This window comes from Caenorhabditis briggsae, assembly GCF_000004555.2.
Source record: "Caenorhabditis briggsae complete genome, chrI, whole genome shotgun sequence".
Classification (NCBI taxonomy): domain Eukaryota; kingdom Metazoa; phylum Nematoda; class Chromadorea; order Rhabditida; family Rhabditidae; genus Caenorhabditis; species Caenorhabditis briggsae.
The window spans coordinates 7,795,643-7,822,957 of NC_013489.2; the positions used below are offsets into that span (position 1 = coordinate 7,795,643).

A 27,315-nucleotide genomic window follows, 5' to 3' on the forward strand; every position below is an offset into this window, starting at 1 on the left:
AACGTGGACTCAACCTTGGAACTACAAACAGACGAATCTCTGTTTTTGAATTGAATTGCTGATTTTTCTTGCACTCGTCTCGTTCCGAAATAACCCTAAAAATGGATGACATCTACTATTCTCCTCGATATGAAGATGATGATTACGAATATCGTCATGTGATTCTTCCACATGGACTCGCCAAACAAATTCCCAGAGATAAATTGCTGACTGAAGGAGAGTGGAGACGTCTTGGAGTCACACAGGTCACATCATCTGACGATGACTTCATAAGTTTACTTTTGAATTATTTCAGTCACTGGGATGGGAGCACTACATGGTTCACAATCCTGAAAGACACATTCTTCTGTTCCGTCGTCGACGAAACTTCTCGAAGCAAGACGAAGAAAGAGCCAAACAAAGACTTTTGAAGGAATTGGAAATTTATGAGAGATCTCGATCAAATCAGATTGGAAGAATGCATCATTGAGAATAAAGTATTTAATATGCTGAAAGTTTTGTTGTTGTTTATCTTTCTAATATTTTCAATAAGTGGTGAATTGGTTTCCGAGATGTTAAAATGAATGCTATCATTAAGCTCTGGAGAAATTAACAGTTAGCTGAAAACCTAAAAGCCTGAAATGTGTCCAGCATTCGTTTATGACCAAGCACGTCTACCTCAAAACCTGTATTAGAAGGGCCGGCTAATATTCCAAAGTATCTCTGAAGAGCCCTTCATTTACAGGAGTCCTTCATTTTCCGGCCATTTTACAGAAATGTTCAATTTCAAACAACGGATTTGGACGGGAGGCCCTTCTAGTGCAAGGGCTTTTCTATTTTTTTTCCAAATTCCTCTCAAAGGGCCCTTCTTTTAAAGAGGACCTTCTAATTTACACTATCTGTCTTTTTTTCAAACTCAAGCAGAGATTTTGAGAAAATGAATGTTTATTAAAAGGCATTATAGGGCAAAACCAGAAATAAAAAGAACACATCGGTGGGATCACAAGTAAAGTGATGGATAGAGAAAGGAGAAGAATCGGAGACCGCGAAGAGGCGATAGGAATCGATTATGGAGGGGGGGGGGGGATGAACCGTAGAAGTTATTAAAAATCTAGAGGTTGAAAAGGGACTACAGTAGCAGATCGGGGTGATGACATCGTAACAGGATGAGAGAGAAATGAAAAAGATGAAGAGAAAGAGATTTGGATGGGAAGAAAGGGCATTGCACACAGCCAAGGTTTTGGTAACCCAAGAGGAGAGATTTGAAGATACTAGCAGGGATTATGGTAACAGGGGATTAGGACATGAATCACAAATTGGTAAGAGATTTGGACGATGGAACCGTTTTTAGCAGAAATACATGTAAAGAAGAATAAATGAGAAGATTAGATTTGGGTGAGAAAAGGCAACGGGGTTGAGTTGTTGGGAAATTTGGATACGCGTATTGGTTAGGTTGTTATTTTTACATAAACGGATAAATACTTGAATTCTGGCAATTTGAATTTCTATCGCAGGCAAAACATCGGAAATTTCGAAAACATGCATTCTTACAAAGTGCAGAATTCGAGTAAAATCCGTTTTTTTGGAAGGGTCCGAACAGTATAAATGGCTCTGTACTGAAAATTTCAGAATCAAACAGCTATACAGTTGTAACCGTTTGATTCAGACTTTTCTGAGCCATTGTGAAAATATACTTGCACTGATAAAATGCCTAGAAGACTCAAAAAGTTCTAGATCGCTCGACTAATGTTAAAAGAAAGGAATAGAACAAGAAGAAATGAAACAGCATTGCATATCACCTGACATAATGACTAGCCGTATTAGAGAAAGTGTATGACTATCGATGAATCGAGGTTGAAAATGGGGCCAAGAATCCGTTTTGTATTGATAATAACCGAGTGTTGAATTGATTGGGTGGGAGATCGGGTTGGAGTGTTCAGTGTTTTGGCAAGTTTGAGTTCCAGTGTCCGTAAGGATCGATTGGAGAAGAGTACTCAGATCCAGAATCAGATGAGCGGCTCGACTTTGGGTTGAGAAGAAGCTCGAAGCTAGTCCAGCTATTTTTTTCCTCGGGAGAGGATTCCAATGAAGTCGTTGGAGACTCGAGCGATGGTGCACGATTAATTGGAGTCATCATCATGTTGAGAGACATCGGAGTGAATTTTGGAGCAACTTTTGGAGTTTGTTGCACCTCATTTGGATTCCACTTTCCGATGTTCTCGAAGACGTCGTGTTTTGGAGCTGGTGGTGGCTGGCGAACAGAAGCCGGATGGTGCTGTTGCTTCTTTGTTGGTGGCGCCTCCCACATTCCCATAGTGCTGAAGACGTCCTCCTTCTTCACTTCTTGCCAAGTTGATGTATTGAACTTGGCTGGTGAGCGGTGGAATGGACGCTGAATTGGTCTTCCACTAATCTGGATATCAGCCCATGATGGTGGTTCTGTAGCGAAGAATGGGACCAGTGGAGTTGGATCCTCCCACATCAGCTCGCGATTCATACGATCCTCCTGACGACGCATGTCGGAAACGTGGTTTCTGTTTCCTCGAACCGCCATTTCCGGATCGTAGAAATAGTCTTGATTCTCTGATGGATACTGTGGTTGATGTTGACCGACGGGCATTCGATCCATTTTTGTGCTCCTATTGGATAAAGGATTTCTGAAAATGATAGGGTCTTGTGTTATTTAATATAGGTGTTCAAAGAAGACGGTATATCGAGAACATGAAGCGGAAAACGTAATGAACCTTGCGGAGGAATACGGGAGAAACGAACAGTTGCGGAGAAAGAAGAGAAAACATAATATGAGGAAAGGGGGAGAAGGTCAACCGAGAAATTACGCAACAAGGGCCACTATAATAAGAAGACAGAGAAAGTGAGTGTGTGTGTATGTGAGAGAGAGAGAGAGAGAGAGAGAGAGAGAGAGAGAGAAAAGATAAAGAAAGGAAAGGTTGATGGAAAAGGTACTAGTGGGAGTGGTCATCTTCTCCAATTGCACCGCCCGTTGTGTGCTTTGGTTATTTGATGAGATATGATGAGCTGAAGAGGGTGAACATGAATAGAATGGATTGGAGTCCCATGGTGAACAAAGAAACGACAGGTGGCCAGAAGGAGTATTTTTAACACCCTGTTAATTATACTCTGAGAACGATGAGTATGCAGAAAAGAGCTACCTGCTGATGGGATAATTGATGGGTGCGAGGGTTTTCGTAAGAATACATTATGGGAAAAGTGACACAATGTGGGTTTAGAAGTTTGAATTGGGACCAAGTCTCCCAGCATTTTGATTAGGGTCCTTCTGGGAAAGGTAAGCCTAGGCAGTCTAGTGGCAATAGCATTTTCTGGGTCGCTGAGCTTAAATTCGAGAGAACGGACTGATTGGTCCACGGTCGCAACCTGCAAAGTCTTGATTGGGACCATGTGAAAAGACTAGAATCATATTGAAGACAAGATCTGAAAACGAATTCAAATCAGAAGCCAGAATCAAAATCTTCTGGTTATGTTGTACCTTTTACTGATATCAAATGAACAAGATTTATTTGTTTGAAAGACGTCAAACAACAATATATTTCGGTCAACAGAATCTGGAGATTCAAATATCGTTTGACGACACTACACGTCACTGGTTACGGTATGTTTTGAAAACATAAAAAGACGACAGACACGAAAGGACACAAAAGACGCAGAAGAATTCAAATTTGAAAGCAGCAATTTTCAGTACTTTCAACACATTATTATCGAAATATTTCCATTGCAGAATAATTATATGAATAATCAGTAGGCAAACGCAACTGTCAATAAATCAATGTGTCGCTCGAAACTGTGATGAAATCATTCCCTATGTTTCAGCAAAAGAGGCGGGCTGAAAACGAGGCGCAGCGGGAAAATGGGCGGGGCTTGTTATGTGGGTCGCAAAACAAAACGTATTGAGTCATCGTGTTGATAAGGGATTTCAAAAGGGAAAGTACACAATTGCAACCTTTTAGAAGGTGAAATCTGCCATGTCATGCAGAGAAAGAGGAATGGGTGGTTCTGTCTTCTGGTAATCCAGGTTCTGTTTTCTGGTAATCCTTCATTTTTCGCCTATTACATCACTTGCGACGTGGCAGATGCCTCTTACTTACAACGATTGGTCCGTTATCGTAAAATGTCTGCTGAGAGACAAGATTGTAGATATGGTAGCAGAAGAAGGAGACGAAGAAAAATAAGAAGAAGTAACATTCTTGGCTGGATTAGGAAACGAACAAAATGACAATTGTTATCACTTGCAAAGTACACCTGGAAAACAGAAAATATGGAAAAAGGAGGGAAAAAGGACGGAAAGGAGGTGGCAAACAAACCGGACAGACACAACACATACACAGTGAAAGAACAATTATCGGAGAAAATGGGGCTGGAAAAAAAGAAGAGAAAGTGAGTGAGAGGAGACAGAAGAGAAAAAAGTGTTTGTGAGAAGAAAACGCACAGGCAGAGACGGAATAAGACGAAAGAAGAAGGAGAAGAGGATTGGGAGAAGAAGAGAAAAGAGAAAAGTGGACGATTGGCGGACTGTGTCTTGCTCGCAACCTCTTCTTCTATTTCTTTTTTCTCTTCAAAAAGATGGACAACAGTTTTGAAATTCAAATTGGGTAGGAGTTGTGGAGAAATGGAAATGGAAAGGAGAACAAAGAAAATGGAATTAAATATGTATAAAACTGGGATGTAGATGAATTAACGGCAGAAAAAGCTGTCGAAGTGTGACGGCGGTGGCCGTGACTGAAGGTCCCACAACGAAAACTACAGTAACCTAACAATATTTTAATCTTCCGTATTTATTTTCTCGTTTGACACTGCTTTTCATCGAGTTTTTTGTTGCCTTTCCCCAAAAAAGTAGGAAATTTTAATTTTTTGTTGGTGAAAAAATTAACTGAAAACGCAAGAAAATCAAGATAATGAAACTTGAAAAACAAAAATAATGTCGGATATTCAAAACTAGAGAAGGACAACACCTCTTCCAACCCCTGATTTTTCTGAAAAAAATTAAAGCAGCAGAACTTATAAGCCAACTTATATCTTCTAACAAAAGATATTTTAAAGACTTTATTGGGCAAAGAACTACTTAAACGGCAATTATGATCATCTGGTAGATATATATTCTTCTGCATGATTGCTTGTCTTTTTTCTGATATGCCACGCTTCAAAGCAGACACCGCCGAAAGCAGTAATACTCTCTCCGCCGTCGTCAGCCGACAAAAGAACAGCGCAATCTGAAGAGAAAACGTCCCGACCAATTGGTCAATATTACCATATAGGGAAGAAAACAATGGCAGCAAAGATCCCTTTGAAGAGTTCATAAATAATCCCAACATGTCAAATATTCAGAAATACCCTGAGAAGAGTTTTGTTGGTTCTTTTTTGCAATTTCTGAACCAAAAATCAATCAATCTAACGTTTTCAAAACACATTTTTTGTTGTTGTTTTCACCCAGTTATCGACTGATATCATTTGTTGATATGATGCACTGGTACTTTTTCAATCGGCTCATTTGACCCACATACTCCTCCCACGCGGTGGGCAGTCCTAAAAAACAAGAAGAAAAGATGAAAAGAATGAAGGTTATGAATGTTGTAGAGCTTGTTGAATGATCACTTGACATGATGATCATTGCGGGTAGGAAATTTAGATTAATGAAAAATGTAAAAAAAATAGGCATGTATTTAAGCCATCAAAGAAAGTTTTTTCGAAAAAATACATGGAACATTTTGCAGACAAAGTTTACCAATGATTATAACTTTTCATAATATGTTATTGAAGTTCAACTCAACAGTTCATAACACAGGTAAATGAGAACTTCCGAAAAACTGCTAAACGAAAGCTACCGAGACGCAAATTGGCGAATGACTGCTAGTTGGCAGCCGAAGGACAACTAACGGGTCGTTGACGGACTGTCGATGGACAATAGGAACCCATTCGAAAGCAAACTTTTAAAAAACCGACGTTAAAGTTTTGATTCGAAATCAGCCAAAAAACAATATTTCATTCTTCCACTAGAATATAGAATGATGATGGAAACTAATTTTTCTGGCATGAGATCACCAGGCAGCCGAAAAAGAACTGACTGACCGTTGACGGACTGTCAACGGACTTTCGGAACTCCTCGAAAAACCGACTGGATCAAAGAATTTCCGGTTTATGTCATTATTCTCTTTTTGAAATACAAATTAACGGGCATAGTATCTTTCGAAGTTGCTGAATTCTGGCTGGTATGACAAAAAATAAAGCTCAAAGTAGATTTTAAAAAACGAATCCTCCACCTACAATTTCAGAAATTTTTCAAAATCGGAGATCCGAAGCCCCTGAGAAACTTTATTCCAAATTTTTACTTAAACATTATTTAAACTTTGAGCCTGAAAGAAAATCTCAGAATCCCATCAATGGAGCCTGTTTTTTACAACCTGACATATTTTACATTTTATTCACCGAGTGAATAGAAAACTTCATACTCAGTACGACGTATGTACCGTAATGAACATAAAACGGATATTTCTGAATTTGATTCGAAACTTGTGTAGGAAACGGTTTGGAATTTTAAACGCAGCGTACTTGAAAGTCTATTCAGATATATCCAACAAAATTTTTGTTCAAGATGATCTGTGGACCTGATTCCCTTGTTAGCTCTACCTTGATTGATTTTTGCGCAGCAGCTCCCTGCACGCCCAGTGCCATTCGCCCCCAGTAATCCATTAATGTTTTTGAGAAACACCCGAAATGTGGGAGATTATTCACTTTTCGGAGAGTATCTGAGAAAAGTTACACCGCTCTGGAACAGCTGCGTGTGCCGTTGGTGAAGAGGAAAGAAGATGAAGTGATCGGGATGGAGCACATCCGAACTTTGTTGACCAAACAACCAACAAACAATTCGGAAGAAACAGAGACATAGAAATCTCCAGATTTTAAATCAGAGGCCGTTTATCTTTCTTTTTGTTTTTTTTACAACAAGAAGGATGCGACAGAAATCTTATAATTAGGGCATGAGAAGGTATGTTGTGGACATAGGAAAGCAAGGGGCTTGGCCATATAAGGAAAATCAATTTGAAAGCGGGAGTTGGAATCGATTGAACATGTTGCAACGTTTAGGCGAATGGGTTGGTCTTTCCGGCCTTTTGGAGCTGAAAATTAAACAAAATTTTGCACAGATTTTCCAGATTCTATGTTGAAACTCACAACTCTGCCAAGAGAAAGAAGGGTGACACAGACGGAGAAAAGATCGCGTCCTTCGACAAGTTCGACAGATTGGAATGTCTCCTCATTTGGAACTCCTTGCTTCTTGGCGAATTCCACGAAGGCGTTAATGTTCTCCATGCAAGCGAATGTAGAGATTGGCTTCTGAATTTTCTTCACTGATCCAGCCTCGATCCCGTTGGCAACCCTAGAACAGTTTATTAGAGAAATATAGAAAGAATCGATATGATAACTCACTTGCAAAGTAGGGTTCCATCCTTGAGAAGGTTGTGGAAGTTGTCACGTTCTCCGGAAGTGGAGATGTTCTCTCCGGAGCACTTCTTGATCCATTCGAGAAGAAGAGTAGCCTCTTCCTTGACAAACTTGGAGTCTTGCTGAAAACAAATTGATAAAAGCATTATCAGCGGATTCCTAAAAATTTACCTTTTGGCGGACAGCGAATCCGATTCCTCCGGCAGTGGTGCGGTTGGCCATGGCGATTGGAGTGTGTGTGTTTCTGAGTGTCAATGAGCTTCTTCTCTCGTCTACTCTCTCTTTTATCAGATGCTCAAGCTCCTCCCACTTTCGGGATGCTCCCGGGGAGCCAATTGCTCTTGGACGTCTGGATTCTCTTGGATGAAATAGCTGGAGAAGGTGCGGGGGAGCTTCGGTGGCGTGGTGTTTTGAAAAAAAAAAGTTGGTGAAAAGATCATTCTGAAAAGAACGGACCAAAGGTCTGGCTCAGAGTTTTTAGTGTAAAGTGGAGTTTCGACATACTTATGAAAGTTTTCTTTAACTCGGATTACAATTTTTAGATTTAAAGCTGTGACTAATAAACCAGGGAGTCCCATTTCTCAAAATGAATTTATTTTTTTATTTGATGGCTTCATTGAACTTCCAGAATGTCCCACTTTCTGTCCAAAACATTCACATCCATCTGGATTCCATCATAAAATGCAATCCTGCCGTTCGTCTTTCTTTTTTCTCAGTTTTTGTTCCGCCGGTCCCCTCTTCCCCGTTGTAATAATTTGCTGCTCGCCCATCACCGCAAATTGGATCTGTCCAGACATTTAGCTGTTGTGTAATGACGTGGCACAGCTTCGGAATCTTCTAGAACTTGTTGGTTGACGAGACGGAAAGCGCACTTCTTCGCTTTTTTGAAATCGGTCGAAAGGTGTTGATCATGAGAAACAGCTGTCCCTTGTCACCCCCAACCCACTCAAAATTGCTGTTTTCGTTGAAAGAGTTTTTGAAAAGATGTTTTGCCTCTCTATTTACTGCATAAATATTTCCAACACACCAACAAAAACCAATAGGGAAAAGATATAAATGACTGGGGGGAGCGAGAACTATAATGCAACAGACAACAATAAATAGAGGAAAAATCGGGATATGAAATATGAAAGCAATATAATAACTTTAGACACCTTGAATGAATTTAGAGAAACAATTAGTTGATAGCAGCAAGTGCGAACTTCTGAGCCAGCTCCACAGCATCATCCAACTTGTCCACATTTTCTCCGGTCAACTGAGCATTGGCTTCCTTACCACCACCTTTTCCTCCGAGAATGGTACACACCTCATTGACCCACTCGTTGGCTTTCAATCCATTGCTGACCAAGCTCTGTAACGCAAAAATGTACTATTGTTGAATTAAGAAAAGTGGGACCTGAGAATTTGAAAGGCGTCGCTTTTTTTGATCTACAAAAAAGCGCGGCAAAAACGTAATATTTCAGACTTTCGGCTCGTTCGAGTCAGTTTCCCATTGAAGTTCAGTTTTTCGATGAAAAACAGATTCTAGAGGCGCTAGCGATCATTTTCATACCGAGAAATCTGAATTTTGTCCAGAAAATCCTACTAAATTTACAGAAATAATTTTCGTTTACTACCGTAGTGTTTCTGGAGCAAGGCCTCAAAAATTGACCGCCCGCGAAATTTTTCAGGTTCCACTTTTTTAAATTCAACAATATATTCAGCTATTGTCGAATTAAAAAAAGTGACACCTGAGAACTTTTGCTTTTTTTGATCTACGAAAAAGTGCGGCAAAAGCGTAATATTTCAGAATTTCGGCTCGTTCGAGCTACTTTCGTGTTTAATTTTAGTTTTTTTGCTTAAAAATAGATTCTGGAGATGCTACGATCATTTTTATAACAAGAAATCAAAATTTTGTTGAGAAAATCCCACTAAATTCACATGAATAAATTTGTTATCTACATTATCCGTTTTCGCTCCTCTCCCTCGTAAATCGACATGAGCGCTGTCTCCGAGATTTTCAGGTGTCACTTTTTTAAATCCGACAATAGATGTTTTTTGTCGACTTACCTTGTCAACCTTAGCAAGACACAAAACCTTTCCGGTATCTTCATTTACTGAGAATGCCATCACAGCCTTAGTGTCCTTAAGCAGTTTCAGAGCGTTATCAATGGCTTTGCTGTTAGCGTTTGATGCGAATACATGTACAAGCACAGGTGGTTGTTCTGCGGCAGCGGCGAGTTCTTTAGCTTCTCCGAGAACTTTCTCGGCAACGGCAGCTTGTTGGGCTTTTGAGTAACCATCCATGTCCTTCTGAACATCCTTGGCCTTCTTCCGAAGTGCATCCTTGCGCCAGTATGGAAGCTGAGCACCGTTGGCCTCATCGACGATCTCTTGTATTTTCTTTTGAAGCTCCTTGAATTTGTCCTTGTTGGAGAGAATTTCCTGATTCTTGGCATGCTTTGATTCGTCTACGAGTCTGGCTTCGAGGCGCTCAGCTCTAGCGATAGCTCTATCGGCTTCAGGGCCTGTCAAGGCGACGATACGTCTAATTCCTTTAGCAATAGCTTCTTCAGAAGAAATAACAATCCGACCGATATGTGAAACGTTTTGGAGATGACTGAAAATGAACACGTTTTTCTAGAGAATTTAGAGTATTGAAGACTTACGTTCCACCGCAAAACTCGACGGTTGTGTTCTGTCCTGCCTCGGCTTCTGGATTCTGAAGAAGTTGTTCAACTGGAGTTCCAACAGCAACAACTCGAACAGGATCTGGATAAGTTTCATCGAACATCGCACGAAGGCCGTTAATTTTCTTTGCATCTTCAAGAGGAGAATTCTTAGCATAAACTTGTCCTTTAGCATTAATCAACTGTTGGGCGTATTCTTCAGCTTGCTTGACTTGTTCTGGAGTCATAGCGGCCTTGTTAGTGAAGTCGAATCTCATACGGTCCGGAGCAACAAGAGATCCCTTTTGATCAGAATCAGCTAGAACTTTGCGCAAAGCATAGTTGAGCACGTGTGTTCCTGTGTGGTTCTTCATGATCAATTGTTTTCGGTCCTCATCGAAACGTTGATTGACATTATCTCCAACAGAGAAGCTGCCTTCGGCGGAACCAACCAAAACAATATATCCTCCGCGAACTTGACAATTGCTAACGTTGAATTCATTTGACTCATCGCCTGATTTACTCAAGACTCCAACGTCATAAATTTGACCTCCTTGTTCGGCATAGAAGTTGGTACGATCGAGAAGGACGGCGCCCTCTTCTCCAGCAACTAGCTGATCCACAAACTTGCCGTCCCGACGGATAGCAAGAATTTTTCCGACACATGGCTCGAATTCTGAAATGGATTAAGATTACAAAAACTAATACAGACGATAATTTGAATCACTCACTGTAGACAGCTTCAGAGCCTTCTCCGGTGAATGAATAAGCATACTTTGGTGAATCATCAGTGGTTGGAATTCCCTTTTGTTGCAATTCAGCCAAAGCATGAACATCCAAATCAAGAGTGTCGCGGAACTTGCCGGCTCCAGCCGAAGAAGTTTCGATAGCCTTCTTACGAGCGTCTTCGAATGCAGTTTCATCCACGGAAAGTCCCTTTTCTTCAGCCATTAACTGGGTCAAATCAGCCGGGAATCCGTAGGTATCGTATAATCTCCATGCGATATCTCCTGGGAAAGTTTTTGTTCCGGCTGGAAGAGAATCGACGGCGCGTTGGAAGAGAACACGTCCACGAGACAATGTCTTCAAAAATTGTTTCTCCTCGTCGTTAATAATATCCATAACTGTGACTGGATCGCGCTTGAGTTCCGGGAAAGTGTCTCCAAGAATAGAGATAACAACAGGAACTAGGGCAGCGAAGAATCCGGGCTGAGCATTTAATTTTTCAGTAGCATAACGAACGCCACGACGAAGAATACGGCGAAGAACATAACCTCTTCCCGAGTTGTCAGGACGCCCTCCATCAGAAAGTGCAATGGTAAGAGTTCTGATGTGGTCAGCCACAACACGGTACGCCATATCAACTCCGTCCTTATCTTCGTCTCCAATGTGTCCAGTGTAAGCGCGAACACCGCTTTTTTTGGTAATTTCCTCGAAGATTGGTTGGAAAATGTCCGTATCGTAGTTACTGGTCTTGTCTTGCATTACGGCGATCAAACGCTCAAGTCCAAGACCGCAGTCAATGTGCTTGGCTGGCAAAGATTTCAAAGCTCCTCCTTCCTCACGATTGAATTGAATAAAGACGAGATTCCAGATTTCAACCACCATTGGATCATCGGCATTGACAAGATGAGAGGCGTCACGATTTCCGATTCGATCATAATGAATCTCAGAGCAGGGACCGCATGGTCCAACATCTCCCATCTCCCAGAAGTTGTCTTTCATTCCAAAGTTCAAAATTCTTTCCTCTGGGACTCCAACAGACCTCCAAATCTCGCGGGCTTCGGAATCAGCTGGAACCCCATTTGCCTCATCTCCTCCGAAAACTGAAACGTACAGACGCTCGGCTGGAATTCCGTAAACAGTAGTAAGGAGTTCCCAGGCCCATGTGATAATCTCTTTCTGAAAAAATTAAATAATATTGCTACCGAAAATCAACGATTTACTTTGAAGTAGTCTCCGAATGACCAATTTCCAAGCATCTCAAAATATGTATGATGGTAGACATCCTTTCCAACATCATCCAAATCGTTGTGTTTTCCACCAGCTCGGATGCATTTTTGGGTGTTAACAGCTCTTTTCAGTTTTGCCAAGTCACTGTTTGGGTCAGCAATTCCGAGAAAGAGTGGTTTGAACTACAAAATAAATCTTATTAATTTCTATAAAAATAAATAAAATTAACCTGGTTCATTCCAGCATTGGCGAACAACAGTGTTGGGTCATCGTGTGGGATAACCGACGATGAATGAACATAGGTGTGGTTTTTCTTCTCACGGAAGAATTCGATGAACGTCGAACGAACCTCAGAGGCAGTGAGATGCTTCATGGTTCCCCAGAAGAGATTTGACTCTGAAAATAATGTTTGTTGGAGTAAATATCGTGTTTTTGGAAGGAAAGTAAATCAGATTGTGAGCGATTTCGCAATAAAAGCACGAAGGGTGACAAATAGGTACGAGAGGAGGAAGTTGAAAAAGAAAAAAAAATTGAATAGCCTAAGGACAGTAGCGGAAGTTCGGATGAAAACAGGAAAATACCGAGAAAAATAATAAAAGAGAGAGTGCGACATTTGTCCAGCTGTGGGCGGAGCAGCTTGCAAGTGCGGCGCGGTTTCATTCAAAATGGAGGGAACGACAAATTTTCAAATAACATCCCGATCAGTTCATCCAAAACTCAGTTTATTTCAAGGGAAGGTGCACATCCACATACATCTGAAACTGAATAACAATACCTAAAGATAATCATAATCATTGTTTCAACTAATTTCCTTTGAAAAAAAATTGAAAAGTTGCAATACTTGTCGCAGGCCCCTTTGTAAGTTTTGGTGCGAAAGTTATTATTTTCGAAAAACATTGTTTCGAAGAAAATCAGTTAAATTTCTGACCAACTCGCATCGGATAATCACCTCTAACACGCAGCCCACAATCACGGCGGTAAAATCTTTCACACAGGACAATCGCGCTATAAATACTGAAATCGCCGCGCGGCGCGTGTGTGGATGGCAGATTTCAGTATCAACCTCGCAGTGTAGTTAACGTTAAGTGAGTCGCTACGCAGCGAAATTTCGACCGCTCGCGACTGAAAAAAGCGGGAAATCTCGATTCAAATCCATGTACCCGATTTTACCCCCGTGCACAATTTTGAACGTCGTCAAACACGCTTTCTTTGGCAGAACTCGGAAATTCATCGAAAATGTCGAACATGTATATTTTTACTATTTTTTCATTTCAGAGTATTAGAAAAACGAGAAATATTGTCGGAATAAAAAAAGTGAGACTCGGTGTTTGCGTACTTTGATTCCCGTCTCCCCCCACCGACGCTCCGCCCATCGCTTTGCAAGTGCGGCGTGGTGTTTTGGCGCCACTTGGGAAATCATATTTTCTATGAAAATCTCATTAAATCCGATGATCTCCCAAGTGGTCTCCCAAGTCCCAAGACAATATAATAGTTTCGGTTTCAAAGATGATGCATGGATTACTGTAACTTCTTTTTTTGTCAACTGAAGATGATGTTTCTTGATTTTTTCTTTTTTTTTATTTGACAAATAAAACGATTTTTGAACATATTCGTGACTGAGTTTAGGGAGTTTAATCAAGAATTTCCTAGAAATGGAACTTGACTGGCACTACTCTAGGCTACCATTTATGTTCCCTTCAATATAAATACCGTGCCAGATTTAGGGTCTAAGCAAATTTTATCCAAATCTCAATTTTGAAGGCCTCTCATTAGAGCTTTAATGGTTGACTAAAAAAGCCAACCATTAAATTGTTTCCCAGCTTTCATATTTTTTGGATAACCAAAGTATGCCTCTCCATGAGATCTGAGAGTACTAGTAGATACTAATTAGACTTCCAGGGTTTTTGTTTTCAGGTATCTTTTGGTTTAGGATGATAAGATATTTTTTAAAGATTTACGGACGGTTCATAAGTAAATATGGGGATTTATTTGGATTCCCCGAAAAACTTTTCTCTAATTGGTATATGAACATAATCGAAGAGTATTTTGAAAACTAAAACTTTATGAAAAAAGTCGGGAAAAACCAGACATAAGATTTCTCAACTTCAAGCAAGCTCCCAAAGATTTTTATAAAATTTTTATGTCATTAAAATCAATTTTATTGAATAAAGCAGTGAAACTCCAGTGTCTTGTTTTTATTTTCAAGAACAAATTCATTTCGAAACGCAAACTACTGGAGCCGGAATGTCTCAAATGTGGGGATCAACTAGAAAAGAGAACAGTCACAATAAAGAGGTTTTTGAAGAGTGTTAACACTTGTTAATAGACTCAAATTACAGTGTTCCGATCTGCAATCTTTCATTGATGTTGGAATGATAATTGAGAAAATTCAGAGGGAAAATTATGTTGTAAGATCAACAAAGAATTGTATCACTTTTAAAATTGATTTTTATTCAGCGCAAACAGAAGTCAGTTCAGCAAATTGAAGGAGTGGCAAATGATTTGATGAACTGGAAAAAATCACATGATTCAGATATGAAATCACTTGAAAACCAGATAGAATTTCTCAAAATGAGAAAAGAGCAGATTCGGCAGAACTCGACTGAAATGACAGTCTTGGCAGATCAACTGAGACATAGACTCACCAACATTCGTGAGATGAAAATCAAGAATCAGCAATTGTTTGGAGACCAAGGTAATTTCAATTCTGAAGAATATTTAAAAAACTGTATTTATTTTCAGAAGATATGCAGTGCTGAAAAAGTTCGGAAAATTGTCTGATAGAACTTTTTTACTGAAATAAAACATTTTTATTCCGCTTTGTCATTTTTAACTGTTCAGAACCGTTAATTCTAGTCAATGAGTAACATCAAAATATACAAAGGCACGGTGTTTTTTTCAGGACGTAAAGTAAATGCTCTCTAACGCGAATACCATAGATGACCGCTCTGAGTATCGACGCACATGCTTTAATTTGAACGGCCGAGTTGCTAAGAACGGTCTGCATGCCAAAAAAAATGCGCGAACTCAAAAATATTTTTTTAAACGTCCCGGAAAAAACACCGTGCAAAGGTATAGCCTCCATAGAGGAAATGCCAGAAAGTCAACAAAGAACATATCAAGTCCTCAATTCACATACCGTGAAACCTGTAATAGAATGGCCCCCTGCTCTGTCAAGTTTGAGCTCATTTTTCTTGGCACCTATGCAAGATATGATAAATCTGTCCACTGATAAAATGTTCATGAAATTATGATAAACAATTTTTTAATTGACAAAACTATTATATTACTGACAGGAACTGAGATAAAGTGGCTCAAAGTTAAAAGCTAGAGACCTTTCTATCACAGGTTTTACGGTATTCTCTGTTATCTTGTCCAGTTTCCTGAAATCATATAAATGACTCATTCATTTAGTCTCATTCATTAGCGTCTAGTATCTCTGAGCGAACCTTTACTCTTTCTTGTTTAATTTCAGGCTGACTTGATGACTAGGCCCGGCGGACCGGTCGAAAAATACTTTTTCGCCCAGGGCAGTTGATTTTCTTAAAATTCTTGAAGAACAATTTTTGAATTTCACCTCAAAGAAAAACTCTCAAGATATTCCATCCCTTAAAATAAAAGTATCGAGACTTTCAAAATTTTTCCAAAAACTCAAAAAACTTCAGAACTTTGAAGTTTCAAAATCTGAACTAATCCAACAGGGCCGGGCAGAATAGATTATCAGGTGGACCCAGCCCGTGACTCGAATAACTGTACCCACAAGAGATCAATCACTAAAAATGTTTCACTCATTCAAACCATAGAGCTCAATTTTTCCATTATTTTTTGTGGGGCAGGTTTCCTGCTTCTTTCCATTAAAGGTTTCTTCTTCTTTTCTCTCTTGTGTCTCCTAATGTGTTCAAATCCTATTGTGTCGTTTTCGGTCGTCGGCACCTATCGTATTTCGACAAAAAAGAACAAAAAGAAGAACGCATGTAGAAAATAATGGGTGGAACACATCAGGTGGGAAGAGTGAATGCTCATTATTCATTTCAGAAAACATCCCATTTTAATTTGAATTTCCGTCTGCCCTCTTTCTGAAATTGTTTGATAAATAATCCAGATTTAGCTACAGTTTCGATTCCCATTGCTTCATTCAAATACCCTCGTTTTTTGCCACCTCTTTCTATTCAAGTGAATCTGGATTGATATTCACCTGAAATGCCATACAACAGTCATATGTTCTATTTTCCTTTTTTTCTGAGTTGTTCACCTTGTGCCCAGTTGAATCCGGTTCCATCTTTTTTCCTTTCATGAAAATATACTGTTCTCCTTATCTTGGTAGCAACCTTAAAGCTACCTAAAACTTTTGTAGATCTGTAACGAAACAATAGTCAAAAAGCGAAACAAAGATAAAAACAAGAGAGAATAAAAAGAAGAAGTCGAGGAGCAAACAGAACAAGAAATTTCGGACAAAAGACTGTCTCAGAAGGGAAAGAGGAGCAGAAATTTGTGTGTTTCGACGCATTTGTTTGTGTCTGTCTTTGTCAACTTCAGCATGACCAATGGTAAGTTTTTGGTCACTTTTCATACTCAATCATTTGAATGAATAATTGATTTAAAAAGCCAGGAAAGGATCTCATTGAAAACAATATAAAGGATACCATTCTGTTAGTAACCATGTGTGGATTTTTTCAACTTTTACGAAAACCTACAGTAACTTTTTGGGTCACAGAAATCAATTAAATAATTAAATCGAAGTTCCAATACAAAAAACCACATTTTAAGAAAAAAAAATAGCGGATGTGTTCAAACTTCCACTGAAAAATTGAACTTTTTTGGATACAAAAATTTAATTCTGGGGTAAAAAGAGTACATTAATCATTTTTGATTGTTCTCCCCTACAGTAATCTTTTTCATTTTCGATTACTAGTCCCTCTCATTTTCTGTTTTTTTTATTACTGTAACGGAATCCGGACAAATGAACATTTTTTTTGGAATCCGGAATACGGAATACGGAATCCGGAATTTTGAGTTCTCCTAATGGACAGAAAAGTTCTAAAAACACATATCGGGCTATATTTTTCCATTTTTAATGCGGAAGTTCAAAAAAGACAGAGAATTCTTGCAATTTAACAAATATGCTTGAAATCGGGAATAAAATAATTTTCTTGGAATCCGGATTCCGAAATCGGCAGAAATGAAAAATTTCCGGAATACGGAATCCGGGATCCGGGATCCGGAATACGGGATCCGGAATCCGGATATCTCTTATACTAGTGAGTGAAAAAGATTACTGTATTTTTTAACACTAGAATTATATTTTGGTATCCAAAATGTTGCAAATGTTTTTCTTAACCGTAGCTCCTCAGAATTATAGCACTCTTGAACTTTGTACCCTCGGATTGGGAACTTTGAACCCCGAAACAGAAATATCAAGTACCGATGTAGCAAATTCTTATTTGCCCATTGAAAACCTAGCAACCTCGTTTTTGGTTTTTTAAACCTTCTCGCTCCCCCTATCCGGGAAGCAGTCGGTTGGATAATTCATTCCATTTCTAAATGACTCCTTCGACCTATGATATTTTGTTAACAAAATAATCCATATCAGTGTTTTCTTGTTAGATCTCAAACTTAAAATTCTGCTATAATACAAGAAGAATTTAGAAACTTTAGGAAAACTTCAATACAACATTTTCACAAAAAAAGTTCTTTCAGGTGACAGTGTATCGATAATAACACTTGACCCAGTTGCGGACAGTATACAATCTTCCCATACTGTAACTTTGAATCCAGAAGCTTCAGAGAATGACGAGCCATCAATCGAAGCTCCAAGTCCACCTCCGTTGCCTCCGCCGATTCAAAAATCGGATATAATTACATTGGATCCAACAAATATTCTTCAAGTGAGTTTGAACTAACTAATATCGTTTGGAGATTTTCTGTTTACTCGGTTTTCGGATCATTCTCTGAATCTGTTATCTCTGGTTAACTATGCAGTGGTTGTTTTTTTTTCACCCGGATGCTTTCTCTCTACCTCTTTTCTTTCCTCCAGGTCCTCTTCGTAATTTCAACATCTGTCTTTCAATCGCTTCTTCTTTTTCATCTTTCCATTCTCTCCTAGCTGATCACCTCTATCTCTTTTTTTCCTTCTCCTTCGGGTGTAAAAGAGCACAGAGGCAATCACGGGGGCGGATATCTTTTCTTTCCTCTTTTCGCTTCAAAGATTGTTTGATTTTTTCGGATGTTGTTGTTTTTGTTGTCTTTTCCAAAAGCTATTGATGTTCTCATGTTGAAATACTGAATTCATAGAAACAAGGGCTGTGTTGTGATGACTCATTCGTATATTGTTTCAGGACGAAGAACCCTCAAAGAAAAACAGGGAAAAGCTGGAAATGTACGATTCTCCAAGATATCAGACAACTACTACAGTTGTGGAAACGACGGAATATATTTCGAACGATGGACCAGCAGTTAGAGTAAGTTAGGAATTAATATTTTTCAAATCACAAAATCCGTTGTTATGAACCGAGCCCTGATTTAGATCTAGAACTGAATCAGGTAAGATAGAACTGGATAAGTACTAAAAAATGGTACTATTTGTGAAACTCTATCTTGTCTATCAACAAACTTAAGTTATAATCCATGAAGTTGCTGATCCGGGCCGGGCCGCGCCCCGCCTTTTTTCCGGTCCGTTTCATCTGTAACTTTGTTTATAGACAAGATCCAGTTTCCCGAATAGTGCCATTTTGTAGTGCTCGTCAAGTTCTATCACATTCAATTCGGTTGATCTGAAAAATTGATTCTAAAAGACACGATGACAGGGCTCGGGAAGGCCCGCCAGGGCCTCGTTTACTAGTATTTCAAAATGCTAACTTCCTAGAAAATTATCTTCCAACTAAAATAATAATATTAATAACAATGGAAGGTTTAAACCTAACTTCTATTCACTGATTTGTTTCAGTCAAAAATCATTTTCATTCCAGATCGAATTCCCACGATTGGATTGTGAATACATCCGAACATTGGGTGGAATCATGAAAGTCGTGTGCATCGTTTTGTGTCTTCTTACCTTCCTGTTTGTGATGATGGGTCCTGCTTACTATACAGGTTTCTTTTTTATGGACACTGATCAATATAATATATTTTTCAGGAGTTGGATGGGCCACTTTTGTCTCATCTGTTGGAATCTTCGTGACGACATCTCTTCTGACTCTCTATCTTTTCCGAGTCGTAGACACCTTGCCATCGATTAACTGGATTGTTTGTGTTAGTTAATCGGTCCAGAATTATAAAACAAATCTGATCTTTAGGAAATGGTTTACTGCTTTGCCTGGACTGTGTTCTTCTTCATTGCTGCTTGTGTTCTTGCTGTTGCCTCTTCTCAATTCCGGGGAACGTTCGCCTGGGCTATTGCTGCGGTAAGTTTTTTTTAATCAGCATAATGAGTTCAATGTCTTAAATCTTCAGTTTTTCGCGTTTGGTGCAATGTGTGCATATGGATTCGACTGTTATCTCAAGTTCCTCTCATGGAAAAACAATGAGCGTGCAACGGGCGGATCAAATCCAGTCGTTATTCAACAGCAAAGACGCAACAACTATGTTTAACTCTTTTTTGAAATTTGGGAGGTTTGTAGTACATTCCATCTGTTCAAACGTATTATACCGGCATTGGTTAATCTATTTTCCATTTTCGAAAGAATTCTTCATTTTTTTGAGAATTTTTCAGTTTTTTTTAGTTGCCAAAGCCATTAACAATAAAATAATTTTATTTGTAATTATGCTTTAAAAAAATGTTGGGAACGGGGATGACTGGGACAACCATAATCAGACTATCACAAATTAGAACTGATCAATGAAACGGATGAAAACACGGAAATGATAGAATGCTCTAAAAATTTCACACAAAACTTGCTACACGAAAAACAATGGGAAGAAGGAATCAACACAGAATTGTTTATTGATTTCCGAACGATGTGTCGTGTGCACTGATTAACAAGATATTTTATTGAAACTTGAAAAAAACAAGACTAAAATGCAATCAAAACAGAACAAATTGGGGGCAACAGGGCGATTAGAATGGTTTGGCAAGATGCTCGATGATTTGTTGCTTCCGGTCTTCAGTCATCTCATTTTTTGTGATGAGGCCGTCAAGAATTCCTTCCATCGTCAAAAAACTGAAACGAATTTTTTTATTTATATTTATTTTGAATATTTTCAACTTTAAGATTTGAGCTGAAACTTTTTTAAGAGGGGAAATTATATGCGGTTTGCAGGATTTCTGCGTTGACTTGAAATCGAGCAAATAAAATATCAAAAATTGTCTTCTCGTTTTGTTTCACAACTTTTTCGAACTGGTAGAGAGCTAACACTCACCTGAGGAAATTCAAATCGTCCTCTGCCAGATTAGCAGTCGCACCCTGCTGTCTATCCAAAACAGCGATAGCGTCCATGACTTTCAGATTTTCTTTTCGAATAGCTTCCGCGGTCTCACGAATGGATTCTCCAGATGTTACAACGTCTTCAACAAGGAGTACAGTGCCACCTGGTTGATAAACTCCCTCAATGAGTTGTTTCGTTCCGTAAGCCTTAGCTTCTTTTCTTTTCATTAGCATAGGTACATTGAGAATATCAGAAACGAGCTGTAAAATACGAAAATTCAGATTAAGAAAAGGTACGGCTAGAATTAATTACCGTCGCTAGGGGAAGAGCAGCGTATGGAACTCCGACGATATAATCGAACTTGATATTTTTTGCAACAACTTTATCACACATAGCTTGGGCAGCCATTCGAAGAACACGTGGTGAGCTCATAATACGGCGCAAGTCGATGTAGATAGGGGTCATTTGTCCCGACTTTAGATAGAACTCTCCAGTGCGAAAACACTTCATTTGATAAAGCTCTTCGAAAAGAGTAGACTCATCGACTGGAGGAGATACAGCTTGCGTCTTCACAACAACTGGATCCTCGATGGCATGGTTACCGTTGGCAGTAGCAGCAGTCATTCTGATGATTAACAAAATAAACTTTCTGTATAAATTAAGACAAAAACATGTTTCTGAAGATGAAAGATATCACATGGTGCAATGACCAATTAGAAAACAATTGAGAAGAGTAAACAAGGAGGAATTCATGAAATCGAAATTTATAAAAATAAGGTTCAACAGAAAAATATATATCACTAAATACTAATGTAAAAAACTCTAGACAGTCAAAAAAACTGATCAGACAAAGTACGAAAATGTAGACTCGACTGATTAAATTATCGGAAAGCGTGACCACAAGTACACTGTTGGTGATCTTCGACCCGTAATATCGCATTGAAAACAGTCTATGGCCTTGGTGGAGCGATCAGATAACTTTTTGGAATACTCTTCCATTCCTTTTCCGTTCGTTTATAAATCATCTGTCGAGTGAAATGACCCATTTTCTGATTTTCACGTAGATCGCGGACTGCTTGTCTGTCAGCTGGTGATTTCAAGATTTCTTCAAGGTTACACTCGACTTTAGGTGATGGCATAGTATCAACTTGAATCAAGTCCACTTGAACCTTCAAACGCGCTATTGAAAACTATATTTTCAAAAACTAAACGACTTACAGTATCTAAGTCATGAGTTAAAATTGACTTTGTTTTCTGTCTTGCTTCTCGTGACATATGTGCTTTGAACAGGAAGAAACTGAAAAGAGGGATTTATTTTTCAGTCATATTTTGATGAAATACTTTGAAGCGTAAACTGGCTCATTGGTTTGTTTGGCAAGTCGTTTGTAGGGAAGATCTCGGTGTCCCAAAGACTCAACTTTCTCGATAACTGCCCCGTGATCCAGAAGAGTATTCCCTGCACGAGTTAGTGCTTTCACTAGATCCGGCTGAAAATTTACCCTTCAAAAACCCAACATTTATCCGACATCTTCAATTGCCACTGAACAATCGAAAAATACTGTGACAGTACCAAGTCGAATCATGTAAATACCTTCGACAGTGATCGAGTGATCATGCTAACTTCATAAAACGGCATTTCAAATTTAATTTTTTTGGTGTTTCAGAGGCAGAGAAGAATGGTGCACCCTGAAAAAATTTAGTTCATACTTGCATCAATACCGAAATATAGATGACGTTAGTGCTTCAAAAAGTATTGAAAAAAAAGGTGTGCTTCAAAAAGTATTGAAAAAAAAGGTGTGAAACTCCAAAAGATTCGAAAATATTCCCGTTCCCTCCTTGTTTCTAAATCAAATCGTCGGATTTTGCAAACAATTGCCATGAAAAACGGAAAAATGGGTGGAAATACGGAGCGGGTCTCGACACGACGTTGTCGATTTACGAGGAATGGGAGAGGAAAATGTGTGCGCCTTTAAACGATGATATTTCTTTTTCAAAACCAACAGCGGGAAAACATCAAATTGTGAGGTTCTGTCAAATCAACGTCATAACTGCGATTTTGTAGACATTGCATTCGAAAGCTTTTCTGATATATTTTTTTACCATTATATTTACATTTGTCAAAATATCCCTTGTTCGAAAATGTATCGCCTGTTGAAAACGTTCACTTATTGGTTCAGAGGTTCAAAAATGTTAATAAGAATACATTTTTAGTAAAATGGCCCCAACTAACAACGATGGAGGTGTTGCTACTGTTAAAGCTGTGGATGTTTTGAAACAAAAAGCAGGAGCACATCATTGTCTTGGGAATGTTCATGCAAACCTTCCAGTAAACAAGGTGGGTGTTACTGAAAGTACGTTTAAGCTGTTTTTGTTCAAGGTGACAGTTCATCCACTGGTTCTTCTCAGTGTGGTTGACCATTTCAATCGAGTGAGCAAAACCCAAAGTGTAAAGCGCGTTGTCGGAGTCCTTTTGGGCTCTATGAAAAAGGATAAGACTTTGGATATCGGAAACAGTTTCGCTGGTATGCTTTAGATATCTTATCCAAGGGAACATTTTGGTACAAATTGTTATTTCCAGTTCCTTTCGATGAAGACGACAAGGATAAAAACACATGGTTCCTTGACATGGATTACTTGGAGAGTATGTACGGCATGTTCTACAAAGTAAGTTTAAATTCATGAAAAAGATTCATAAAGTCAGTATAATGCGGTAAAAATAATGCATACAAACTTTGTAGGTCGCAGCAAAAGAAAAAATCGTCGGATGGTATCACACTGGGCCGAAACTCCACAAGGTATGTGAGGGACGTTTGAGGGAGGAGGAGAGACGCAGGGATGTGGTGTAGTGGCTAGCGCGTTTGTCTGCGCGCAAACACTTCCTGGTTCTATTCCTCCACCTGAAATCTGGGTTTGTGATGACTGCATACGGATCACTGGGCTCTGAATATTCATGAAACGATAATATCCGTTCTGATACCCATTTTAACGTTTAGTTCCAATGATATGTACAATCGTAAGAAATTTAATGATTAATTTTACTTGAATTTTCAGAATGATATTGCCATCAATGAACAACTGAAAAGATTCTGCCCCAATCCAGTTCTGGTGATCATCGATGCTGAGCCCAAAAACATTGGATTACCAACTGAAGCGTACATTGAAGTTCAAGAAGTGCACGATGTAATGTTCTTTTTCAACTAAACCAATTGAACTACTCTTTAAAACTGCTTTTTTTATAGGATGGAACTCCGCCAATTAAAACCTTCGAACATGTACCATCAGATATTGGAGCAGAGGAAGCAGAAGAAGTTGGAGTGGAACACTTGCTAAGAGATATCAAGGATCAAACTGCTGGAACTCTTTCTCAGCGCATCACTGATCAATTAATGGGACTGAGAGGGCTTCAATCACAGTTGGAATCAATTGAGAAATATCTTCATGACATTGTTCGTGGAACACTTCCGGTAAATCATCATGTTATCTACTATGTGCAAGAAGTGCTCAATCTTCTCCCTGATGTAACTCATCCTGACTACGTGGTCTCACAAAACGTTCAAACGAACGATCAGTTGATGTGTGTTTATATGGGATCGTTGGTTCGTTCAGTTGTTGCGTTGCACAACTTAATCGATAACAAGGTTTGTTCTGATTAGGGTTTCCATTTGAGCGGGTGGAAAAAAGAGCCCCCCGGGCGGGTGCGGGCGGGTAAATCTCCCACCAAATGGAAACCCTAGTTCTGATTTTGCTGTCATGGCTTAGTATCAATGTTTTTTGCTCCAGATCGCTCTTCAAAAGGCTGAAAAGGAGCAAGAAATAAGTGAATCCGATAAGAAGGCTGAAAAAGAGAAGAAGGGCAAAAAGGAAGAGAAGAAAGACGAGAAAAAAGACAAGGATGTCAAACCATCAATTCCAAACACTCCGAAGAAGTAAAGAGAAATAACGATGAAGTCTGACCTTCAGCTTCCTATTATCGCATCATATACACCTAATTTATTCGGTCTTTTTCTGTCTGTGCATCAATGTAGCGTTCTTTAAAATGTCATTATCATTTTTAAATGAACCTGAATCGTTTATTCAAGACGTTCGTAACATTCCCGTAAAGCTTTGGAAATCACAAAAAAAAGGCATGGTATTCAAATATAGTAGGTATACAATAATAACTAAACTAATCACAGATCTTTTTGCTGATGCTTAATGTAAATTCCTTCAGCAACTTTCCACGCGCTTCCTCCTGTAATAGAATCGGTTCCAACGACTTCCCGCTGTCCATGTATTGGACGTCCGAACTGTTGCCCAGATAATGATAGGTACGAGCCGGTCACCACATGTCGAAGTTTGAATTGCTGAAAGTAGCTAGTTTTCGTCAGTCGATAGAAGAGTATTTTACAAACCTCAGATTCCAACCACTCATCTCCGTTGCAAATGACCGTCCAATCGTCTCCAGTGTCGCTTTCTGCTTCGCTTCCGAAGGCAGACACTTCCTAAAATTGCATAGGACTTAGCGGGAAATGAACGTTCACACAAACCTGGTGTTGCTTTGACAGTGGCGCGGTGAAATGGTGGGAGTGAAGAAAAGTTCCTGTGGTGAGGTGCTTCAGGCGTATCTTGTCTCCGCATTTGATCACATCTCCTCGGCCACATTCCGCGTTCAAAGCTAAATTAGATTGAGATTCAGTTGTAGATGGACATTTTTGATAGTCCTCTTCCACATGCCTACAATGGTAGACTTTACATACCTGGAAAGATCTGCCAATGAGAATTGATATCGTCTGAATTTTTGACGGCAGTCACTGACTGCTGACCAGATCCGCTGCCATATTTAACGTCGTGAGAGTGTAATCTGAAACCAGAATGTTGATCAACATGCCGGTGGGAGAAATTTTCTAAATATTTACGGTACAAAAATCGGAGCTAACGATGGTTCTAAGTGCGCAAGGTACCACAAGGAAAACTACCATAGCCTAGATATTTTCATTTCAGGATTTTTTTCTCGTTTTCATTGCTTTTCGTCGATTTTTTCCGTTATTTTGAGACAAATTCTGGGAATAAACATATTTTATAGGTTACGGTAGTTGTCGTTTTGTGTCCCTTGGGCCACGACCACCGAGGGTTTTTTCCAAATGGAGGCCCACAGCTCTGATTTCTTCTTCTGTACCAGAACAACAGATATCACGTAAAGATTCAGGGAATTATAGGTGGTGTGCGGTGAAAAAAGTTTATTGCTTTATTTTGTGCAGAATTCCATTTAGATCCCCATAAAAATAACGAAAAAATTCAAAAAAATTCCTTCATTGAGAAAAACGGCATCGAAAAGTCAAAGTGTGAATCGGTGGCCTAGCGGCCAGATGTGAGTTTTCTAGGCCAACTTTCGGTAAAAGCGCGCGAAATTCGAATTTTTATTGACGTTCAGTGTTTTCTCAGGTTTTTCATAGACCTGGGAGGAAATTAACAAAAACATTTTGAAATCTTTAAAAGACATCTGAGAAAACACTGAATCAATAAAAATTCGAATTTCGAGCGCTTTTACCGGCAGTTGGCCTAGAAGACTCACACCTGGCCACTAGGCCACCGGTTCTCACTTTGACTTTTCGATGCCGTTTTTCTCGATGAAGGAATTTTTTTTTACTTTTATGGGGATCTACTTGGATTTCTGCACAAAATAAAGCAGTAAAATTTTTCACAGCACACCACCTTTATGGTAGGATTTTAAAGGAACATTCTCTGGAAATCGGTTTCTAAAAAGTTTCGGGCAATTTTCCAACCAGATTCGGGAACGCGCATTTTCCAACCAGATTCGGAATGTGTTACATTCTACGTCTATTCTTATAAGTTGAATGTATTATTATTTGGTGACGTGAACTACCCTGGTTCACTAACCGTTCTATTTCCTCCACATATTACACGTGGATTTCTTGTCTCTTGAGAACTCCTAGGTTCTCAAGATCAGTTTCTGTATTGTCCTTGAATAAAGACTTTTATTCTAACCACTCTTAACCCTTCCTGTGTCTCCTATAATGCCTGGACCACAGGATACAACAACTGGCGATCAGGATGAGATTTTCCAACCAGATTCGGGAACGCACATTTTCCAACCACTTTCGGAATGTTTTTATTTTCCGACCAGATCTGGCAATTTTCTGACCAGATCTGGTGATTTTCTGACCAGATCCGACCGAGAAAGCTAATTTCCCAACCTGATTCGGACAATTTTCTAACCAGATCTAGCCATTTCTGCTCCGGAATTTTCCCGAATCTGGTTGGAAACCGATTACCAGAGATTTTTCAAAAAAGAAATAGTCCGTCCCGACACGATATTACAAGATACTGTCAACTGATTTTAGCATTCGTTTTTTTTGCAGCTCTTATTGTTATCGGCTCATTCTTACCTTGACCCATCATTGACATTTATAAATTTAAGAACGCTGAAACAGGTCACAAAGTCCTCATCAGCAGATGCAAATGATAAAGATGACAGAAGTGATAAACTGAGAAGTATGACCCATTTAAACATTTTGTTACCTGTAAAACCTTTATATCTTTATCTAAAAATTAGGCAAGGGTGAATTACAAAGAGCACGGACACAATACAGCACAAATTATTAGAACTTTAATCAACGTTGACTTGCACCATAAGCGCGTCTACTACGCGGCTACACCGTTGACGTCAACGCTTTCGGCTTGACGCACAAAGGCGCACTCGGCCGGCAGCAGCCATTGCGGTGCCTTGTCGCTTTCTAGTTGGTTTGCTGACCGCTTTTGACTTCACCACGAGACTCTCTATTCTATAAACGGGTGTGTAAAATCATGTGGTTTTGGTTAGATTTCTTTTCAATTCCGGTATTTTCTTCTCATTTATAAATACTTAGTTTGTTCCAGCAATAAGATACGTTTCAGCTGAAAGAAA

The 27,315-nt window shown here is 39.2% G+C and overlaps 10 protein-coding genes across 10 annotated transcripts; 4 read left to right on the forward strand and 6 right to left on the reverse strand.

Moving 5' to 3' along the window:
• Positions 1 to 101: 101 nt before the first annotated feature.
• Positions 102 to 469, forward strand: CBG12081 (the record flags this gene model as incomplete). The annotated part of the gene is made up of 2 exons (XM_002646318.1): positions 102 to 245; positions 296 to 469. 2 exons carry the CDS (start codon positions 102 to 104, stop codon positions 467 to 469), a joined length of 318 nt encoding a protein of 105 aa, XP_002646364.1.
• Positions 470 to 1,915: 1,446 nt separating this feature from the next.
• Positions 1,916 to 2,608, reverse strand: CBG12082 (the record flags this gene model as incomplete). The annotated part of the gene is made up of 1 exon (XM_002646319.2): positions 1,916 to 2,608. The coding sequence occupies one exon, from the start codon at positions 2,606 to 2,608 to the stop codon at positions 1,916 to 1,918; it is 693 nt and encodes a 230-aa protein (XP_002646365.2).
• Positions 2,609 to 7,088: 4,480 nt separating this feature from the next.
• Cbr-cpn-3 lies at positions 7,089 to 7,671 on the reverse strand (the record flags this gene model as incomplete). The annotated part of the gene is made up of 4 exons (XM_002646320.1): positions 7,089 to 7,124; positions 7,180 to 7,384; positions 7,435 to 7,571; positions 7,621 to 7,671. The coding sequence occupies 4 exons, from the start codon at positions 7,669 to 7,671 to the stop codon at positions 7,089 to 7,091; spliced, it is 429 nt and encodes a 142-aa protein (XP_002646366.1).
• Positions 7,672 to 8,626: 955 nt separating this feature from the next.
• Cbr-aars-2 lies at positions 8,627 to 12,423 on the reverse strand (the record flags this gene model as incomplete). Its single annotated transcript, XM_002646321.1, has 6 exons — positions 8,627 to 8,800; positions 9,499 to 10,048; positions 10,098 to 10,773; positions 10,829 to 11,999; positions 12,044 to 12,232; positions 12,280 to 12,423. 6 exons carry the CDS (start codon positions 12,421 to 12,423, stop codon positions 8,627 to 8,629), a joined length of 2,904 nt encoding a protein of 967 aa, XP_002646367.1.
• Positions 12,424 to 14,294: 1,871 nt separating this feature from the next.
• On the forward strand, positions 14,295 to 14,809 carry CBG12086 (the record flags this gene model as incomplete). Its single annotated transcript, XM_002646322.1, has 4 exons — positions 14,295 to 14,345; positions 14,390 to 14,458; positions 14,508 to 14,745; positions 14,793 to 14,809. The coding sequence occupies 4 exons, from the start codon at positions 14,295 to 14,297 to the stop codon at positions 14,807 to 14,809; spliced, it is 375 nt and encodes a 124-aa protein (XP_002646368.1).
• A 1,778-nt stretch (positions 14,810 to 16,587) lies between these two features.
• Positions 16,588 to 19,637, forward strand: CBG12087 (the record flags this gene model as incomplete). Its single annotated transcript, XM_045237722.1, has 7 exons — positions 16,588 to 16,597; positions 17,748 to 17,935; positions 18,386 to 18,508; positions 19,016 to 19,139; positions 19,183 to 19,298; positions 19,343 to 19,450; positions 19,500 to 19,637. 7 exons carry the CDS (start codon positions 16,588 to 16,590, stop codon positions 19,635 to 19,637), a joined length of 807 nt encoding a protein of 268 aa, XP_045094751.1.
• Positions 19,638 to 20,103: 466 nt separating this feature from the next.
• On the reverse strand, positions 20,104 to 21,035 carry CBG12088 (the record flags this gene model as incomplete). The annotated part of the gene is made up of 3 exons (XM_002646324.1): positions 20,104 to 20,206; positions 20,406 to 20,671; positions 20,724 to 21,035. 3 exons carry the CDS (start codon positions 21,033 to 21,035, stop codon positions 20,104 to 20,106), a joined length of 681 nt encoding a protein of 226 aa, XP_002646370.1.
• Positions 21,036 to 21,361: 326 nt separating this feature from the next.
• On the reverse strand, positions 21,362 to 22,047 carry Cbr-mrps-6 (the record flags this gene model as incomplete). The annotated part of the gene is made up of 4 exons (XM_002646325.1): positions 21,362 to 21,580; positions 21,630 to 21,708; positions 21,753 to 21,898; positions 22,003 to 22,047. The coding sequence occupies 4 exons, from the start codon at positions 22,045 to 22,047 to the stop codon at positions 21,362 to 21,364; spliced, it is 489 nt and encodes a 162-aa protein (XP_002646371.1).
• Positions 22,048 to 22,626: 579 nt separating this feature from the next.
• Cbr-rpn-8 lies at positions 22,627 to 24,341 on the forward strand (the record flags this gene model as incomplete). Its single annotated transcript, XM_045237730.1, has 6 exons — positions 22,627 to 22,933; positions 22,990 to 23,075; positions 23,150 to 23,206; positions 23,463 to 23,591; positions 23,651 to 24,049; positions 24,171 to 24,341. The coding sequence occupies 6 exons, from the start codon at positions 22,627 to 22,629 to the stop codon at positions 24,339 to 24,341; spliced, it is 1,149 nt and encodes a 382-aa protein (XP_045094752.1).
• A 239-nt stretch (positions 24,342 to 24,580) lies between these two features.
• Positions 24,581 to 26,922, reverse strand: CBG12091 (the record flags this gene model as incomplete). Its single annotated transcript, XM_002646327.1, has 5 exons — positions 24,581 to 24,754; positions 24,803 to 24,892; positions 24,938 to 25,065; positions 25,148 to 25,251; positions 26,798 to 26,922. The coding sequence occupies 5 exons, from the start codon at positions 26,920 to 26,922 to the stop codon at positions 24,581 to 24,583; spliced, it is 621 nt and encodes a 206-aa protein (XP_002646373.1).
• Between the last annotated feature and the right edge of the window lie 393 nt (positions 26,923 to 27,315).